Genomic DNA, 17,165 nt, shown 5'->3' on the forward strand with positions numbered 1-17,165 from the left:
ATTTAAAATTAGCTGAAACAACACAATTATTGAGGGCTTTTTTTTTTTAAATTTGTAAAAGCTAATAAGTTAACTTAATTCCTTCATATTGTCCCAACATAAATCTGATTGTGTGGAACCCAGCATTTTTTACAGCATTGCAGTGGATGATCTGCCTGTTTTAATTACAGGCTTAATAAGTTTTATTTGGTGAATACAATTTTTTATTTAAATATAAGGTAAGTTATTTGCAATAAGAGGTAGTTATACAAATGCAAATTATATGTTAGATAAAATGTAAATATTTATTTATTTTGTTTATTTGTTTGTTTGTTTATTTTTGTTTATTCATTTATTTATTTTGGTTTATTTATATTTGTTTGTTTGTTTGTTTTACTTTGTTTATTATTTATATATTTATTTTTATATTTATTCATTTATTTATTTATCTATGCATTTATTTATTTATTTATATTTTTTTGTTTGCTTGTTTTATTTAGTTTATTTATTTATTTACTTATTTTTGTTTATTTGTTTATGTATTTATTTTTTATTTGTCCATTTTATTAATAAATTTTTTTTATTCAATATAATTTTTTTAAATGTTTTTATATTATTGTATTTATTATCGTTAGGAAAAGTATAAACATTTAAAAACATTCATGCCAAATGCATTTTTTTTATTTCTATTTAACTATATATATGTATATTTTTATTTTTACTGTTTTATTATATATTTTTTCATTTATTCATTAATTTATCTTTATTAATTTACGTCAAATTAATGTACTCATTTATTTCTGTTTAACTATACGCATGTATACATTAAAAAAAATGGAAATATGTACATAACACTCACGTAAAGTAATTTTTTATTCATATTTTTTTCCATTCTTTACTTCATTAATTAATTCATTCAATTATTTATTTGTATAATTTCTATTATCGGTAGGCAAACTGAACATATAAAAAATGAGATTTATTCAGATTAAACTATTTGGCTATCTATTTATATATGAATATTTAATATTTATTTATTTTTAGTTTTTTGTATAATTTATATTATCATTAGGCAACATGTAAATAAAAAAACATTTAGATGTAATTATTTAGATTAAACTATTAAACTATATTTATATTAACTATGTATTTGTTTATTTGTTCGTAAGATTAAAATTTAAATATGTAAAAATATACATTTAAAAAAATTATTAAGTCTATTTACTTTTATTTATTTATTTATATTATGAAAAAAAAATTGCATTAAAAATACCAAACAGTTTCGACAAAATTAGCCTAAAACTTAACCATAAAAAAAACTTTAAATTCATTATGGGCTTGTGCTTGTAATCTGAGGCTTTTAACTCAAAAGTTGGACATAAATCCACCCCGTCCTCCCTATTTTATGACTTAAATGCTCTGATCTATTTTCATGTTCTTCCCAGCAGTCTCGAGGTGATACTTGCCTGTAATTAATGCCACGCTCCACTGAATGCTAGGACTCTCATTTAAAATCCAGGCCTCCGAGCATCAGTGAATGACAGTGTGAGACACGCCATAAAATGCTCAATTAAGCAATTATGTGCATTTCTATCTGCAGCACCTGACCGAGGCTCTGTGTTATGTTTGGGTAGAATGACAATCGCCTGAAACCAATCAATGAGTTCATATTGATAACTAACAGCATTTTTGTTTGTTTGTCCAATAATTATCTGTGCTAAAGCCAGTGCTAAATGCATGCATGTGAATTGTGCAGTTTCAGGACAGTGGTGTGATGGGAGGCGCTGCATGCACGGGTTATTTTGGTTGTCCATTCACATGTGAGAGGTGAGGTTGGGATCAATGGTTGAAAATCTGCCTGTGCTCCATCACTCCTGCGCTCAAGCTCCTCGACTCCTCTTCAAAGGTAAGAGCCCTGGATCAGTGTGTTTTATCATGTCTAACCGGAGAAATCAAAGCTCCACTTCAGAGCTCTTTTAAGTTGGAGAGCAATGAAGACTCTCTTTGATTCAGGCAAATGGAAACTTGAGTTTTTGTTTATTTTTGCATGTTTTCCGGCATGATTAATGACACTAGGATGCGCGGTCTAATAGTGCCGGCTATTTTGAGGTCAACGACAGGCCCTCTTTAGCAATGACTGGACCGACATTCTGGATGGAGTTTGTGTTGGTTGTAACTGTATATTGTTTGAGATGGTTCCAGTGTATTGTCCTGTCAAACTGTCAAGGGTGTCTTTATTTTATATTCACTCAGAAGATTAAGCTTGCTGTTTGTTCAAACATTGTTACATGTACTAAAATGAGATGAAACAACAATATAAGGTCCCACTTTATATTAAGTGGCCTTAACTAATATGTACTTACATAGGAACCAATAGTTTATTACAATGTACTTATTGTGTAAATACTTGTATTTACTGTGTACTTAGGCTTGATTAAATACATGTATGTAATTACATCTGTAATTACCTTCTGTAATTACATTTGTAAATACACTGTTGACCATCCCTTACACAATAACCCACCCTTAAACCTACCCATACCACCAAACCTGTCCATAACCCAACCTCTATCCCAAGTCAAAAGCACCACAAGTGTTTTCAAACACATTATAAACACAGTAAGTACATTGTATTTATTTTTTTGATGTGAGTACATAGTAGTTAGGGACACTTAATATAAAGTGGGACCTGCTAACCTAATCGAGTTGTGTTGGAACAACATGAATAAATTGTGTCAAGTTCTGCATTTTTTTACAGTGTATATACTACACTGAAAAAAGTGCTGTCTGCAAAATTGTTGCAAACAACCTATATGAGTTGAGTTTAAACAAACAAATTACATTTATTAATGTTCAACTTAATTTGTTTGTTTAAATTCAGACCATAAATCCAATCATCTTTGAATAGTTTTTTTTCATTGTATAAGAAAGGTTGGGTTCCACACAATGTTTTTTTCATGTTGTCCCAACACAAATCTATTAAGTTAGCTTAATAATTTGTACATATTTAAGTGGATTGATCAAACATTTTTTCTTGTTCCCATCAAAACCTTAAAAATCGTGTCACTTCAACTAATTTTTAATAAGTAGTTTGAGCAAGCAGTAAACGTAATTTTTTGAGTATATGTATACTGTATATTCAACTTTGTTGTGAGTAAGGTTATATATATATATATATATATATATATATATATATATATATATATATATATATATATATATATATATACACACACACACACACACACACACACACACACACACACACACTACTGGTCAAAAGTTTTTTATTTATTTATTTTTTTTATAATTTAAATAGAATTTTCTTGAAAATTCTGTTATAATTTACTCTTCCTCCTTGTCACAAACCTGTCAGAGCTTCTTTCTTACTGTTGAACACAAAAGAAGATATTTTGAAACATGCTAAAAACTTGAAAAACACTGAAAAAAAAGATGCAAAGATGATTCCTTGGATTTACATTTTTATTTTTTATGTTAAGCGGTTGTAAACTATTTATTTGGGCTGAATTTAAACAAACAAATCAAGTTGAACAATACTCTATTTTGTTTGTTTAAATTTAACGCATATCAATTATTTGCAATTTTTTAAGTGTATTTTTGTGTTTAACAGGAAAAAATAGCTCATTAAGCTTTAGAGCCACTTAAGAGAGTAAAGTAATACTGAGTGAATTTAACTATTTGGGTGAACTATCCCTACACTCTTAAAAATAAAGGTTCGCAAGATGTCACAGCCGTGTTGCCTGTTCAAAAGGTACAAATTTGTACCTTAAAGGTCTATATTAATACCCTAAGGAATTAATTAATTAAGAAAGAAATACTTAAAAAAATTCCTTGCTCTGTTAAAAATAATTTAGGAAATATTTGAAAAAAATAAAACAAATAAAATAAAAAAACTGTGGCTTTAACTTTATATACTCAAAAAAATAGCATTTTAAAAAAATCTAATTATTTCAGATGTCTTAAGCAGAAAAAGACAAGTTACAGTCATGCGATTGACTGACTTATAGAATACATTTTTAGAGGAGAAACGAGGAGGATGAGAGGAGTCACGGTGACCTGCAAAAAAAATGCAGTTGTAAATGAAATTCTCACTTTTGATTTTCTTGGAAGCGCTTGACTACAGTTCAGGCTCATTTACTATCACACAAGAGCCCTTAAAAGTGTCAGCCATGAAGGTCAATGACTCGACTGCCTCTCGCCCAAAGTCATGCCAGATCTATGAAGGACGTTAACATTAGCAGGACCACGGCCAAATACAACAAGCTGATGAAGAGAGTGCGCCATTTACTACCAATACTCAAAGTGCCGTTTCCCCTCAGATGACACTGTTCACTTTCATTCCTTCATTTTCCTTCAGCTTAGTCCTTTAGTTTTCAAGGGTCGCCACAGTGGAATGAACCGCCAACTATTCCAGCATGTTTTACGCAGCGGGTGTCCTTCTAACTGCAACCCGGTACTTGGAAACACCCATACACACTCATTCACACTCACACACACACTCGTACACTACGGCCAGTTTAGTTTATTCAATTCACCTACACAGCACTTGACTTTGGACTGTGGGGGAAACCAGAACACAAGGAGGAAACCCGCACGTGAGAACATGCAACGTGTATTCTTCATAACTACAGTGCTCAGCAAATAATAAAGTGGACATATGCTAAAATATCCTAAATATTAAATAAAATAGTGAATATTAACACAACACAAATATATTGTCTATACTCGCAGAAAATGCATAATAATCATCATTTTTAAAATAATTGATGCTGTCCTCTCACCATGACAGTATTTCAGGCACTGTGTCATTAGCATCTCTCATAACAGCATTGAATTCACAACCCTATTCTGCTTTTTGTCTTCAGATTTAATCCCTTAACATTATTTTCCCAAAAGAACCCCATTAACCCTTGTTCAGAGTGGCCGCCGTCAATGCGAGACAGTCAAGGTTTTTGTTTTCTCCTCGGGGACCGAAAAGTCAGGACCCCGATCTTTGTGAACCTCAAGCTGTAATGAATGTATCTTTGAAGATCCTGAGGAAATTGCTGATGTGCACAGATATATTGCTGGACTAAAGGTCACGGATCTTCTGAGGACCGGTATTAAAGTTCCCCTGAAGAGCCTTTAAATGCGCAGCTTTTTTCAATGTATGATGTCATCTAAACTGAAAGATGGACAATATTGAGTAGCTCCACCCCCCTTCTTTTTTTTTTTAAATGATCCAATAGCGTTTTTGTTTATATCACTGCTCTGCCAATCAGAGTTGTTGAGCACATTTGACCACAGCCACAGACTTTAATTCATTCATTCATTTTCCTTCAGCTTAGTCCCTTATTTATCAGGGGTCACCACAGCGGAATGAACCGCCAGCTTATCCAGCATATGTTTTACACAGCGGATGCCCTTACAGGTGCAACCTATCACTGGGAAACACCCATACACACTCATATGCTCACACACTACAGCCAATTTTGTTTATCCAATTTACATGAATGTCTCTGGACTGTGGGGGAAACCAGAGCACCCGGAGAAAATCCACACCACAAGGGGAGAACATGCAAACTCCACACAGAAATGCTAACTGGCCCAGCTGGGACTCGAACCAGTGACCTTCTTGCTATGAGGCGACAGTGCTAACCACTGAGCCACCATGTTGCGACAGTCTATAATAGCATTGGTAATTCTCTCAAACAATTTCTCCACTTTAAAATACAGTATTCAGTGTAATGCAAATGTCTACGATACTACTTCGCAGGGTGGGAATTACAGAGTTTTCGGAGGTCTGACCACCATAATTAAAGCTTGATCTTCCAGTCATATAGTTTGCTCAGATGTGTATCTTAAAAAAATGTATTTATATATATATATATATATATATATATATATATATATATATATATATATATATATATATATATACACATTTGACCACCCCCACAATGGTTTATACCATTGTTAATGCATAATCATGGCAATCAGTCTATGCAAGAATCTATACTAGATCTATGCTGATCAAGAGCACAGAGACATCACAAGTGTTCACTTTTCTTGTAAATTAGGTGTCTGTGTCAGCATAACTTGAAAGTAAAGTCGAATAAGATGCATAGTTTGACCTAAATGTGAGAGTGTATGGGTGTTTCCCAGTACTTGGTTGCAGCTGGAAGGGCATCCGCTGTGTAAAACATATGCTGGAATTGTTGGCGGTTCAATCCATTGTGGCAAACTCTGATAAATCAGAGACAAAGCCAAAGGAAAATGAATGTATGAAAGTGAACAGTGTCATCTGAGGGGAAACGGCACTTTTGAGTATTGGTAGTAGATGGCACACACTCTTCATCAGCTTGGATTTGGCCGTGGTCCTGCTAATGTTCAAAATCAGAGGATACTGTAGGTCAAAACACTGAAAATGTGAATGTTTTAATAATAAATAAGACACAATTTCAATAAATACATATATTTCAATCACTGAAGCATGTATTACACAAACGAAAATGCTGACACCTCCTGTTTGTCAATGTATAACTTCCACCCTGGTGTTCAGTACATAATTAAGTGCACAATATGCAGTGTTTAATGCTGGTTTATGGGGAACCCACATTATGAATGCTTGCAGAAACGATGACAAGAAGCTGAAGTGCTTAGTGAATGAATAGTTTAAATCATCAAGTCCTAAGATATGGTTGATTCTTAGTGGCAGAAATTAGAAACGCTGCATTTGGAGCATACTAATACTAGTGTACTAACATAGTAATACATATTTAAAGTTTTGAATTTAGGGGGACTTTAAAAACAGTCATAGTGCTATCCGGTATCCTAGAATGCAACAGTGTGTACGTCTGCATGCCGAGACTGCATTAGTGGATCTGTAGCTTTTGATGTGGAAGGACAGCAGGTTTTGTTTAATGCATTGAAACGCTCTTTTTTAGCATGGAGTCCTGGACTCTGGCGACGCTCTTAATCCATGACAGTTGTTTGGCATTCGACTGGTGATGCTTGACAGACACGTGCAGATATGAATGGTGAAGTGCTGAACGCTGACCACAATTATTTTGGCTCTCTTTCAGGTCACATAGTGTATTTCAGCCATGTCTGAGGGGTAAGTGTTATCTTTATTAGGCTGTTGACCCTGTCAATGTCATGTGCTCATTCAAAACGGCTTATTTACACCAAGTTAAAATGATGGGAATTTTGTATGTTCTCAATATATAATGTACATAAGAACATAAATAACTCAAAATGTATAAATTAGTGCTATCAAACTATTAATTTCGTCCATGCAAGATAAAAATTTTGTGTTTACTTGTGTACAATGTATTTATAAGTATAAATGCACATATACTGTACATAAACTACATAAAATATACAAAAGCAATATGAATACAAATATTTTTATATTATATGCACTGAAAAACCTCAAACCATTTAAAGAAACTGATTGCAACAAACCATTTAAGTTCAAAAACTAATCCTAACTATTGCTGTAAACTTAATCCATTTGAGTAAATGAAGCAATTTGAGCAAAGTAAGAGCCAACAAATGAAGAGAACTCAAACCAACTGAGTACTGTAAAAACCCAATAAGAGAAGGAAACTCGAACCGTTTGAGGAAACCGATTGCAACACACTATTTGAGTTAAGGAAAATTGAATATATATCAGTACTGTGAACTTGATGAGGTATTTAATGAACTATTTCAAATGAGTAGAATTAACTTTTAGTTGATTTTGAGTTAACTACACTCATTTCATTTGATAAAGCTGAATGTACACAGTAAAACCTAACAGTGAAAACCACTAAATGAAATACGTTATAATTTTTTGAAATGTAACATTTTTGACTTAATTAAAAAGAGTTATGGTAACTCATAACCTGTAAGCAGAACTCAAGCTGAATGAGTTATTAATCAATTAATTCAATTTTGTGCGTTAACTCTAATGCTAGATGCAATACCAGACCATTTGAGTAGCTATATAGTTGTTTGAACTCAATTCGTTCTGTTAACTGAACTCTATATTTAACTTTATATATACGTTTTTAATGCTCTAAATGTTTTATCGATATAAACACAATTAATATACCTATATATGACTCCGTATATATAAGTTTAAAGTACTCAATCCATTTGGTTTCAAAACGTTAATAGTTTGCCACAATCGGTTTCTGCAAACAGTTTGAAATTGCTTAACTTATTGAGTTTTACAGTGTACACATACATCCATTATATACATGAATTATTATACTTAAGAAATGTTTATTTATATTTATAAAATTAATAGTAATAATTAAAACAAATTGTATCTAAATATAAATATGCAAATCTTTTGGTTTTGTAATTATTTTTATTATATATAAAAGTCGATATATATATATATAGGTTTTGTATTTATTTTTATTTTATTATTTTAATATGTACACATACTTTTCACAAACTTATATTTACAATTATCTTTTGACAAGACTTTTTGTTTGTTTGTTTTAAGTTAAACAAAGGAATACATTTAATTATTACACTGCAAATCCCATCAGTCAACTTTATCAAATAAAATGAGTGTAGTTAATTCAAAATTGACTGAAAGTTAACAAAAAAAGCAACAAGTTGACTTTACAAAAATAATGTTAGTAAACCTATTGTAACTTTTAAGTTGATATATTTTTTTAGAAATATGCTAATTGTACCTCCTTTTTTAAGTCAACAAACCCCTTTTTACAGTGTCAGACTATTTTAGCATGTCTGTTTTCAAATAATTTCTGTAATTATCACAATATCACAAATTTGGTGCTTCATTATGTCTATAAAATCAACAATTATAGCCTGTATTGAATTTAGAAGACACACTGGAGTCTGGAAGAGCAGATTTCTTTTACTGTATGTTATTTTGACAGAAACTGAAAAGTTGGGGGGAAAAAACAAATATAATAAAGGTGTATTGGGAAAAAAAGTGATTAGTTAACTTTTATTTTTAAAAAAGAAAGTACTATTTGCATAATTATAAAAATACAATGGGTATACTTTGTAAAGTCAACTTGTTGCTTTTAAGGTAATCGGTTTACTCACTTTTAAGTCACTTTTTACGGTGTAAGGTAACAAATTAATTAAATACCTCATGACTTTATCTTAAATAAAATAATTTCACAGTACTCGTATACTGTAGATTAGTTTTTAATTCAAGTGGTTTGTAGCAATCAGTTTCCTCAAATGGTTTGAGTGGACTTAACTTATTGGGTTTTACAGTACTCAGTTGGTTTGAGTTCTCTTCATTTATTGGGTTTTACTGTTCCCAAATCACTTCTTTTACTCAAATGGATTAAGTGCACTGTACTCATTATGATTAGTTTTTGAACTTAAATGGTTTGTTGCAATCCATTTCCTTAAACAGTTCGAGTTATCTTAACTTTTTGAGTTTTACAGTGTATGAATTTATTGGTTTTATCATAGAAACTACTGTTCATCAGTGTAACAAATGTACAATGCAATACAAGGCCATATTATTTTTTTGCTTGTGTAAATCCAAAGCATGAAAAGTAATGTCAAACTTAACATCAAAGTATCAGGAATAATTAGTTAGAAACCATTACAATTCAATACTGCATTAATAAACCACAAAGATATGCACATAACATCTAGTCTCACTTTTGTCAAAAGCAAGACATATTCATATTTTCTTAAACATTTACAACTGCAGTTGTTCTTTAATACAGTTTTTGTTGTTGTTGTTTTGTTTTTTCACAGACCGGTAAGTAAATTCCTTGCATGTTGGTCGTGAAATACGCCTTACTATCCTTCAATATGTAAAAATTTAAAGTATCAATGCATGGTGTGTCCTATAATATATATTTGAGTCCAGTGAATAATGCACTCAGTGACCCTTTTAATGCTCTAAATGGTTTTTAGTCCCTTAGTAATTTTATAAGGACACCGAGCAGCATGTTCAAAACTAATCTGCACCGTAAGTTTGCTCCGGTCTGCTTAAAACTACACCGTTCCACTGAGCCCTCAATTTTGGATATTCAGACAGTAATTGGGTCAGACAGTTAATGCGTGTGCAGATTAGAGCCGCTCACAGGACTGTCTTAACTGGACCACAGACTATAATGAGCTCAGATTAACTTGTGCTGTTCCTGCAGAAAAAGAAGAACAAATCAGTGTCAAAGTACTCAGCAACACGCAGACTACTGCTAAAGGTGGGTCACAGACAACACCAAACTTTTCACATATGTTGTGTTTTCATGACACATAATCAGTCGGCCATATTGGAACCACAGAATGTAAACAATGCCACTGAACTGTACGAATCATTAACAGTGTATAAACGCTGTATCTACTACTAACATTTGGGCTAATGCGCAAAGATCAGCTAAAGTATTTAGATATTTTTGTTATTAGTTAACAGTGAGAATTGAGAAGTGATACTGAACAGTGCTTCACTAAAAACAAACCTTTTATTTTGTGGAAAGCAGAAAAATAGAGAGCACCAATGATTCGTCACATAATGCTTTCGATTTCATCTGGTTTGCATTAGTGAATACTAACACCTTTTCTCTTGACCACCTCAGAGTAAACTGCTGAAAAAGGCGGAAGGCCTGCTGGTGAAAGAGAAAGAGCTGAAGGATTTAGAGAGAGAAAACACCCTGCGGGAGCGAGCACCACCACTGAACCTCTCCGGTCTGTCTGTTCAAGAGCTGCAGGTCAACAGCTTTACATATTTATTAACATTATGCTAATCTGAATGTGCCTCACACAGTGGCCAACCACCTGTAGAACACACACATTCATCTTGCTGAAACTTTAACTAATACTTGAACCAGTTTTGCACATTTTCACCAAACAATTTCTTTCAATCACTCCATATCTCTAATAAAATATATATATAAAACACTGCATTTATAAAGTGTGCTTCACACAGGTGAGTGGGGTTGACAAACCACCTTTAGAAAACACACTCTTTCATCTGTCTGACACTATAACCAACACCTGCACCAGTTTTGCACATTTTCATCAGACGATTTCTTACAATGCCTCCATATCTTTAATAAAAAATATATATAAAAAACACTGCATTTAAAAAGTGTGCTAAACACAGGTGAGTGGGGTTGACAAACCACCTTTAGAAAACACACTCTTTCATCTGTCTGACACTATAACCAACACCTGCACCAGTTTTGCACATTTTCATCAGATGCTTTCTTACAATCACTCCATATCTATAATAAAAATATAATGCTTTTATGAAGTGTGTTTCACACAGGTGAGTGCGGTTGACAAACCAACTGTAGAACAAACACATTCTGCTTGCTGACACTTTAACTGACACTTGCAGCAGTTTTGCGCATTTTCATCAGATGCTTTCTTACAATCACTCCATATCTATAATAAAAATATAATGCTTTTATGAAGTGTGTTTCACACAGGTGAGTGGGGTTGACAAACCAACTGTAGAACAAACACATTCTGCTTGCTGACACTTTAACTGACACTTGCAGCAGTTTTGCGCATTTTCACCGAACACTTTCTTACAATCACTCCATATCTACACTCACCGGTCACTTTATTAGGTACACCTGTCCGACTGCTCGTTAATGCAAATTTTTAATTAGCCAATCACATGGCTGCAACTCAATGCATTGAGGCATGTAGACATGGTCAAGACAATCTGCTGCAGTTCAAACCGAGCATCAGAATGAGGAAGAAAGCTGATTTAGGTGACTTTGAACATGGCATGGTTGTTGGTGTCAGACGGGCTGATTTGACTATTTCAGAAACTGCTGATTTACTGGGATTTTCATGCACAACCATCTCTAGGGTTTAAAGAGAACGATCCAAAAAAAGAGAAAATATCCAGTAAGGCCACTTCCAGCAGGATAACACACCTTTTCATAAAGCGTAAATCATCTCAGACTGGTTTCTTAAGCCTGACAATGAGTTTACTGTACTCAAATGGCCTCCACAGTCACCAGAACTCAATCCAATAGAGCACCTTTGAGATGTGTTGGAACAGGAGATTCGCATTATGATTGTGCAATGTACATGATATCTTGTCAATATGCACAAATATCTCTAAGGAATATTTCCAGTAACTTGTTGAATCTGTGCCAGGAAGGATAAAGGCAGTTCTGAAGGCAAAAAGGGGTCCAACCCGGTATTAGTAAGGTGTACCTAATAAAGAAACCGGTGAGTGTATATCATACCTGTCAACATTAGGATGTAAAAAATATGGGATGCCCCAACCTCGCCACACCACATCCCCACCAAATACCCCAAAATGACCCCAAACTTCCTAATCTGTTCAGTCAGATCTGTATTTATTGTACATGTAAATAAGCAAAGTTGTAACTGTTACAAATATGGGGGTTGAAAAAGAATTAGCGTACAGTAGAAAATACTGACAATAATACAAAAGGTTTAGCCTTTTAGAATCAATTAAATCAAGTTATAAAATATTGTTCACTGTATTTAGATATTGATTAAAGTTACTGTAAATATTTAGTGAAGAGAAGCAAATGAATCTCTCATTTCGATCCACGTTTTAGTTTGATGTTAGAGGTGTTACTTTCAGAATGTGCAGATCTATAATAAGAGCATTTGATTGCGTTCAAAACTGTTTATTAAGATGAAATGAGTTGTGTTTAAAATAAAACATGCCAAGACAGACTTGTTTACATATTTTTGCATATTACATATTTACATATAAGTGTATGTGTTTAAACAAACACCCAAATCCCAAAGTGTCCACTTTATGTATAATAGAATATGGGAGAATCAGGATGGTTGACAGGTATGATCTCCATTTTTTTAACTGTGAAATGTGCTTCACACAGGTGAGTGGGGTTGACAAACCACCTGTAGAACCACTCTTCTCTCTATAACAAAATCCTCCCCCTCCCTACTACTCTGAGCACTAACAGTTAATTAGCATTTGTAGTGTGTATTGCCTCTTCTTGTTGAATCACTGAAGGTCTCCTCAATTAAAGTAAGCTGCTTTGAACGAAAGCATCCGCTGAATGACTAGATGTTATTGTAATATTTACGTCCAGAGCTTTCCTGGCACCCACAGCTTCTCTCTCTCTGTATGTCAGCAGCACAGATGTTCGTGGTGTTTGCCTTTATGGATTATTGTTTGTCTTTGCAGGAGCTTTGTAAAGATTTGCACCACAAGATTGATGTTGTGGATGAAGCGCGATATGACCTTAATATTAAAGTCACCAGAAATGATGCTGAGGTATGTGTACGGAGCATATGTGGGCAACGAAATATGTGCTATTTTCATACTGTTGAAATTAAAAGGTGAATTGACAAAAGCTAAAATAATAATGAATCAATGAATTAATGAATTAATTAAGAAAACAAAATCGTAAATTATTAAAACTTTAAGGAAAGGAAATATTTATGGAAATATGTCTCTTTTTACACTAATTATTATAAATTTGCATTTAAGGAAACGTTTAAGGAGATATTTAAATATAAGCCAAGAAAATATTTGTCATTTTTAATTAAAATTTGTAATGAATTAATTAAAACAATCAAATTAAAATAAAAAAATATGTGAAACTAATAAAAATGACACAAGATGTTAACAAAAATATAAAAATTCAAAACTATTAACAAAAAGTACTAAATAAAAATAGTACCATAGTACTAATAATATTACTAAAGTGCATATAATTTGGGATCTGTATGATTATTAATTTTTTTTTTTAATAAATATTAAAGTGTTTTATAATTACTTAAGCATTTATTTATGCGTTTGCTTTTATTCATTCATTCATGTGTTCTTCGGCTTAGTTCCTTTTATTAATAGGGGGTCGCCACAGCGGAATGAACTGCCAACTTTTCGACAGTTTTAGCAACTTATCAACTTATCGACAGTTTTATGCAGCGGATGCCCTTCCAGCCGCAACCCAAGTACTGGGAAACATCCATACACTGGGAAGCATTCACACACATACACTATGGCCAATTTAGCTTATTCAATTCACCTATAGCAAATATATTTGGACTGTGGGGGAAACCAGAGCACCCGGAGGAAACCCACATGAACACAGAACATGCTCTACACAAAGAAATGCCAACTGTGTTTATGTGAAAAAAATTCACTTTAGATCAGCTAAATATACACTGTATAAAAATCATTTTGCTGTCTAAACTTAGTTAAATCAATTTACCTTTTCTAGTCACCTCTACTTAAAGTCAAACTGACTAAAAACGTTAAGTTAAAATGTATATAACAAAAAAATGTTAAAACCTGATTATCTTTTATTATTAAAATAACGTAATCAGTTACTATTAATATAACTTTGAGACTTTTTGTATCATTTTATAGTCTATCTTTACTAAACTACTTTTAATTTATGAATGAATGAATGAATGAATGAATGAATGAATGAATGAATGAATGAATGATTGTATATATGTAAGTATGGATGGATGGATGGATGGATGGATGGATGAATGAATGAATGAATGAATGAATGAATGAATGAATGAATGAATGAATGAATGAATGAATGAATGAATGAACAGACATCTAATATCGAATAAAATGTCATGTTATTTTGTTGCCTAAAACAGTGGTGTCTAAGCTCTGTCCTGGGGGGCTGGTATTCTGCTGAGTTTAGCTCCAACTTGCATCAATACACCTGCCAGGAAGTTTCTAGTATATCTAGCAAGAGCTTGATTAGCCAGTTCAAGTGTGTTTGATAAGGGATCTCTACACAGGTCCTCCAGGACCGTGTTTGGACACCCCTGCCCTAAAAAATTATATTATTTCAACCCAATTCTGGCTGTAATACGGGCTAAACTAATTGCTGGGTATGTTTTTTTTTTTTTTTATTAAATGAATATGACCCATTTTAACATTAATTTTAAACAATTTATGACCAAATAACCCATCATTTCTTAGAGCAGTGTTTCTCAACCACGTTTCTGGAGGACCACAAGCTCTGCACATTTTCAATGTCTCCTAAACACACCTGATACAGATCATCAGCTCATTAGCAAAGACTGAAAGGCCTGTAATTAGTTTAACAAAAGAGACATCCAAAACATGCAGTGTTAGTGGGCCTCCAGGAACGTGGTTGAGAAACACTGTCTTAGAGTGTACTAACTTCAAATATGTATTAAAACAGTTTCTCAGCCATGTTCCTGGGGACCACCAGCTCATTTTCCATGTCTCCTAAACCAAACACACCTGATTTAGAGCAGCAGCACATTAGCAGAGACTTAATGCAGAGATCTGTAATGGGTATGACAGACAAAGGAAACACCCAAAACATGCAGTGTTGGTGGTCCTCCAGGAACATGGTTGAGAAACCCTATTAAAACCCCATGTATTTTTTTGGTCATCAGATCCTGTCATTAACCCAGAAGATCTATGAGCTGAAGGGCAAAATGAAGCGTCCGAATCTGCGACGGGTGAAGAAGTCAGCAGAGGCCATGCTGGGAGCGTTAACAGACTCCAGAGTCTCCAAAGCAGACTTCAAAGCCAACCTCAAAACAGTGAAAAAAGAGGAGGAAAAGGTAACACTGCAGCTCCAGCACTACAACAAACCTGCTGCTCTCCAGCCTCTGCTTTTCAGCTCCGCTTGTAAAAGTGCTCTGATTTCTTCTGAAAGCCCGGCGGTGATGAAATGTCTGCATTTAAAGCTCAATCTAGTGGGTTTGACTCTCATCTCTGTGTTTTCTCTCTGTCAGAAAGAAGAGGTCACAGACTGGAGGAAGAACGTGGAGGCGATGTCTGGCATGGAGGGCAGGAAGAAGCTTTTCGATGCCGGACAGTAAACAGGGTGAAAACAAAAAACGAGATGCAAGACTCGTGTCGTTTGTTTTGAACTGAAGTCACAGTCTGTTGTTGTTAAAGGGATAGTTCACCCAAAATTTGGAAGAATGTTGGAAACCTGTAACCATTGACTTTTATATTTGATTTTCCTACTATGGCAGTCAATGGTTACCGGTTAATGGTTATGGTTACATCCCAAGAAAATCAAAAAAATCATCAACTGTTCTAATTTTTATCTGATATATGACATTTTTGTCCGCGAACAGATGTGCTGGTGTTTTTAAAACAGTTGAATTTTCATAAACATTATCCAAAAATGACAAATTTGTCATCGTTTTACTCACTCTTTCCTTATTTTAAACCTTTCTTTTGTCTGTTAAGCACAAAGGAAGATATTTGGAAGAATGTTGGAAACCTGTAGCCCATGACTTATATATGTTTTTCCTACTATGGGAGTCAATGGTTACAGGTTTTTTAGCTTTCTTCAAAATATCTTCTTTTGTGTGCAGCACAACTCACTCTTTACGTTTTTTCTTGTTCCAAACCGTAATGAGTTTTTTTTTCCATCTGTTAAACACAAAAAAAAAGATAATTTGAAGAATGTTGAAAACCTGTAGCCATTGACTTCCATATTTGTTTTTCCTATTATAAGAGTCAATGGTTACTGGTTTTACATTCTTCAAAATATTTTCTTTTATGTTCAACAGATGAAAAAAAAAACTTGTAAAGGTTTGAAATGAGTAAATGTGTGTACATGATGACAGAATTGAGATTTTTTGGGTAAACTGTCCTTTTATTTGTGCATTTGTTTTGATTTGATTTGCCTGTTTGGCTTGAACACAATATTAAATTATGATTTGCTGCTTATATCAATACACAGTTTTGTTTTGGTGTTTGCTTCTAATTTAATTCACAAAAGTGGTTTATATAAATGATTCATATAGAATTAGAGTTATGCGAAATTAGGTAAGGTGTCTACTTTACTATGGTAAAGTGTTTACTACAGCTTTTACTGTTGTACTTTTTAACTTATACATAAATATAAAATGCTTTTTTTTCATTTGAAATAAAATATTAAATAAATATCACGTTAAATGTTAATAGAAAAATATGAATAAATATAAGAACTTTAACTTCTTTTATTTCAGCTAAAATAGACAAGGGAATATTTATTTAATTTCCATTCGGCTTAGATTATAATTAAACTATAAGTAAACTATAAACTCTAAAATAAAAAATAACTAAACAATAATGGATGCTTTAAAAGGTGGAAAACACTAAAACTTTGAAACTAAAATAATTTATTTAAGAAATTTACACTTATGTGATTTTATATATACATACATATATATATATATATATATATATATATATATATATAGAGAGAGAGAGA

General features: G+C 33.0%; 1 protein-coding gene across 3 annotated transcripts; it reads left to right on the forward strand.

Moving 5' to 3' along the window:
* Positions 1 to 1,735: 1,735 nt before the first annotated feature.
* Positions 1,736 to 16,647, forward strand: tnni4a (troponin I4a). 3 transcript variants are annotated; one of them, NM_001005998.3, is made up of 8 exons: positions 1,736 to 1,885; positions 7,065 to 7,096; positions 9,730 to 9,733; positions 10,125 to 10,181; positions 10,554 to 10,685; positions 13,127 to 13,216; positions 15,343 to 15,513; positions 15,688 to 16,645. In NM_001005998.3, exons 2-8 carry the CDS (start codon positions 7,086 to 7,088, stop codon positions 15,772 to 15,774), a joined length of 552 nt encoding a protein of 183 aa, NP_001005998.3. In that variant the 5' UTR covers positions 1,736 to 1,885; positions 7,065 to 7,085; the 3' UTR covers positions 15,775 to 16,645. The 3 variants fall into 3 exon arrangements, 2 of the variants coding, with proteins under 2 accessions (NP_001005998.3, XP_068075690.1); NR_130146.1 differs by lacking the exon at positions 9,730 to 9,733; XM_068219589.1 differs by lacking the exons at positions 1,736 to 1,885; positions 7,065 to 7,096; positions 9,730 to 9,733 and adding an exon at positions 4,180 to 4,275 and having other exon boundaries at positions 15,688 to 16,647.
* The last annotated feature ends 518 nt before the right edge of the window (positions 16,648 to 17,165 follow it).

The sequence above is a fragment of the Danio rerio genome, chromosome 4 (assembly GCF_049306965.1).
Source record: "Danio rerio strain Tuebingen ecotype United States chromosome 4, GRCz12tu, whole genome shotgun sequence".
Taxonomy (NCBI): Eukaryota; Metazoa; Chordata; class Actinopteri; order Cypriniformes; family Danionidae; genus Danio; species Danio rerio.

Coding starts and splice junctions, on each gene's coding strand:
- tnni4a (XM_068219589.1), top strand. CDS start 4,180: ATGACTCGACTGCCTCTCGCCCAAAGTCATGCCAGATCTATGAAGGAC. Junction 4,276..10,124: donor ACAACAAGCTGATGAAGAGA/GTGCGCCATTTA, acceptor CTGTTCCTGCAG/AAAAAGAAGAACAAATCAGT. Junction 13,217..15,342: donor TCACCAGAAATGATGCTGAG/GTATGTGTACGG, acceptor TTTGGTCATCAG/ATCCTGTCATTAACCCAGAA.